Source organism: Pecten maximus, chromosome 16, assembly GCF_902652985.1.
Source record: "Pecten maximus chromosome 16, xPecMax1.1, whole genome shotgun sequence".
NCBI classification, from domain to species: Eukaryota; Metazoa; Mollusca; class Bivalvia; order Pectinida; family Pectinidae; genus Pecten; species Pecten maximus.
The window spans coordinates 24,763,799-24,767,542 of NC_047030.1; the positions used below are offsets into that span (position 1 = coordinate 24,763,799).

Here is a 3,744-nt window from a genome sequence, read left to right on the forward strand (position 1 = left end):
GAGAGAGAAAAGACCACGACCGAACCGAGAGAAGAGAGAGAAGCCACGACCGACCCGAAGACAGAAAGACCACGACCACCCGAGACACAGTAAAAAGACCACACCGAACCTGAGAGACAGAAAAAGACCACGACCGACCCGAGACAGAAAATACCACTACCGACCCGAGAGGCATAAAGTACCAACCGACCCGAGAGACAGAAAAGACCACGACCGACCCGAGAGACAGAAAAGACCACGACCGACCCGAGACGAGAAAGGACCACGACCGACCGGAGAGAGGAAAAGACCACGACCGACCCGAGACAGAGAAAAGACACTACGACCCGAGAGAGAGAAAAGACCACGACCGGACCGAGCACACAGAAAGGACCACGACCGACCCGAGACACAGAAAAGTACCACGGCCGACCCGAGAGACAGGAAAGACCACGACCGACCCGAGAGACAGAAAAGACCACGACCGACCCGAGACACAGAAAGGACCACGACCGACCCGAGAGACAGAAAAGACCTGACCGAACCGAGAGAGAGAGAGAGAAGACCACTGACCGACCCGAGACACAGAAAAGACCACGACCGACCCGAGAGACAGAAAAGACCACGACCGACCCGAGAGAGAGAGAAAAGACCACGACGGACCCTAGAGACAGAGAGTACCACGACTCACCCAGAACATAAAATACCACTACCTACCCTATACACATAAAGTACCACTACCTACCCTATATACATAAAATACCACTACCTAACCTATATATATAAAAGAAGGCCACGACCGACCCGAGACACAGAAAAGACCACGACCGACCCGAGAGACAGAAAAGTACACGACCGACCCTAGAGAAGAAAGACCACACGCACCCGAGACAGAAAAGACCACGACCGACCCAGGGAGAGAAAGACCACGACCGACCCGAGAGACAGAACATGACCACGACCTACCCCATGGAGAGAAAAACCACGACCTGACCCGAGATATAGTAAAATGACCACGACCGACCCTGAAGACAGAAAAGACCACGACCGACCCAGGGATGAAAAGAACCACGACCGACCCGAACACAGAAAAGACACGACCGAACCGAGAGACAGAAAAGACCACGACCGACCCGAGACAGAAAAGACACGACCGACCCGAGACAAGAAAAGGACCACGACCGACCCGAGAGACAGGAAAAGACCACGACCGAACCGAGGAGAGAGAGAGAGAAGACCACGACCGACCCGAGACACAGAAAAGACCACGACCGACCCGAGAGACAGAAAAACAACGACGACCGAGAGAGAGAGAAAAGACCACGACGGACCCGAGAGACAGAGACCACGAACGACCCGAGAGACAGAAAAGGACCACGACCGACCCGAGACACAGAAAGACCACGACCGACCCGAGAGACAAGAAAAGACCACGACGACCAGAGAGACAGAAAAGACCACGACGACCCGAGACAGAGCAAGGACCACGACCGACCACGAGAGATAGAGAAAAGACCAGAACCTGACCCGAGACAGAGAAAAACACGACCACCCGATAGAGAGTAAAAGACCACGACCACCCTAGAGAGAAAAAGACCACGACCTACCCAGAAACACAAAAAGGACACTACCGACCCGAGATACAAAAATGACAACACGAGACCTATACACATAAAGTACCACTACCTACCCGTAAACAGAAAATGACCACGACCTAACCGAGAGAGAGATAGAGAAGGCCACGACCGACCGAGACACAGAAAAGAACCACGACCGACCCGAGAGACATAAAGACCAACTACCTACCCTATACACATAAAATACCACTACCTACCCTATATATATAAAATACCACTACCTACCCTATATACATAAAATACCACTACCTACCCTATATACATAAAATACCACTACCTACCCATAGATGAGTAAAAATACCACGACCGACCCGAAGACAGAAAAGACCACGACCACCCCAGGGAGAGAAAAGCCACGACCGACCCGAGACACAGAAATAGACCACGACCGAACGAGAGACAGAAAGACCACGACCGACCGAGACAGAAAAGACCACGACCGACCCGAGAGACAGAAAGGACCACGACCGACCCGAGAGACGAAAAGACCACGACCGACCCGATGAGACAGAAAAGACCACGACCGACCGCGAGAGAGAGAAAAGACCACGACCGACCACGGAGACAGAGAAAAGACCAGCCCGACCCGAGAGAGAGAAAAAGACCAACCGACCCGGAGAGAGAAAAAGACCACGACCGACCCGAGAACACGAAAGGACCAAGACCGACCCGAGACACAGAAAAAGACCACGGCCGCCCCGAGAGACAGGGAAAGACCACGACCGACCCGAGAGACAAAAAAAGACCAGGGACCGACCCGAGACACAGAAAGGACCACGCCCGACCGAGAGACAGAAAAGACCACGCCCGAACCGAGGAGAGAGAGAGACCACGACCGACCGAGACAAGAAAAGACCACACCGACCAGAGACAGAAAAAGAACGACCGACCACGAGAGAGAAAAAGACCAAGGACCGAGAAAGAAGACCACCGAGAACAAAAAGCCCACGACCACCTATCAAAAAGACCACACCACCCAAAAAAAAACCAACCAAACCTATAAAAAAAAGCCACACCCCCCTAACACATAAAAAACCACACCACCCAACAAAAAACACCCCCCCAAAAAAAAAAGCCGCACCCCCAAAACAAAAAAACACCCCTACCCGGAGAAGAAAGACCAGACCCCCCCGGGGAAAAAAACCCCCACGACCCCCGAAGACGAAAGGACCACGACCGCCCAGAGAAAGAAAAAGCCCCCAAAGCCCCCTAGAAAAAAACCCAAAACCCACCAAAAAAAACCAACCAACCCAAAAAAAAACCCCCCACCAGAAAAAAAACCCACACCCCGAAAAGGAAAAACCAGCCACCAGACAAAAAAAACCCAAAACCCACCAACAAAAAAACCACACCGGGCCCAAACAAAAAACCACAAAACCCCAGAACAAAAAAAACGGCAACCCAAAAAAAAACCACACCGACCCAAAAAAAAACACCCAAACAGAAAAACCACCCCACCAAACACGAAAACCACCCACCCAAAAAAAAACCCCCCCCCAAAAAAAAAACCCACGACCCAAAAAAAAACACCAACCCAAAAAAACCCAAAAAAAACCCCCAAAAAAAACCCAACCCAAAAAAAACAACCCCCAAAAAAAAAAGGGAAAAAAGACCAGACCGAACCCGAAAAAAAAACCGACACCGAAACAGAAAAGACCGAGCCCCGAACAGGAAAAAACCCGACCCCCCAAGAACAAAAAAGCCCAAACCGCCCCAGAGACAAAAAGCCAACCACCGCAAGAAAAAAAACCTCCCCTAAACAGAAAAAACCAAACCCCCCCCCAAAAAAAAAGCCACACCACCCAACAAAAAAACCACCCCACCCAAACAAAAAAAACCAACCCAAAAAAAAAAACCCCCGCCCCAAAAAAAAAAACCCACCCAAAAGAACATACAAAGCACAAAGAGGTTAAAAACAAAATTTTTTGTTCTTTCCCAAATGTAACCCCTTTTCGTAAAATTTTACGAACCAATTTTAATAATTGGTCAATTTAAAATTAAAAACTTTTAAGGCAAAAAAACAAATTTTTTTTTGGGTTTGTTTATTTTTTTAAAATTTTTTAAATTAAAAAATATTTTAAATTGCAAAATTTAGTAATTGCCACTTTTTAAGGGGGGGAAAAAATAT

The 3,744-nt window shown here is 49.1% G+C and overlaps 2 protein-coding genes across 2 annotated transcripts; both read left to right on the forward strand.

The window, feature by feature from the left end:
* The first annotated feature begins 988 nt into the window (after positions 1 to 988).
* LOC117344713 (probable splicing factor, arginine/serine-rich 7) lies at positions 989 to 1,486 on the forward strand. The gene has a single exon (XM_033907543.1). The coding sequence runs from the start codon at positions 989 to 991 to the stop codon at positions 1,484 to 1,486; it is 498 nt and encodes a 165-aa protein (XP_033763434.1).
* A 632-nt stretch (positions 1,487 to 2,118) lies between these two features.
* LOC117344714 (conglutin beta 6-like) lies at positions 2,119 to 2,619 on the forward strand. The gene has a single exon (XM_033907544.1). It carries the CDS (start codon positions 2,119 to 2,121, stop codon positions 2,617 to 2,619), a length of 501 nt encoding a protein of 166 aa, XP_033763435.1.
* The last annotated feature ends 1,125 nt before the right edge of the window (positions 2,620 to 3,744 follow it).

Bases quoted from the DNA above. Each gene is read 5' to 3' on its own strand.
- LOC117344713 (XM_033907543.1), top strand. From the start codon at position 989: ATGACCACGACCGACCCTGAAGACAGAAAAGACCACGACCGACCCAGG.
- LOC117344714 (XM_033907544.1), top strand. From the start codon at position 2,119: ATGAGACAGAAAAGACCACGACCGACCGCGAGAGAGAGAAAAGACCAC.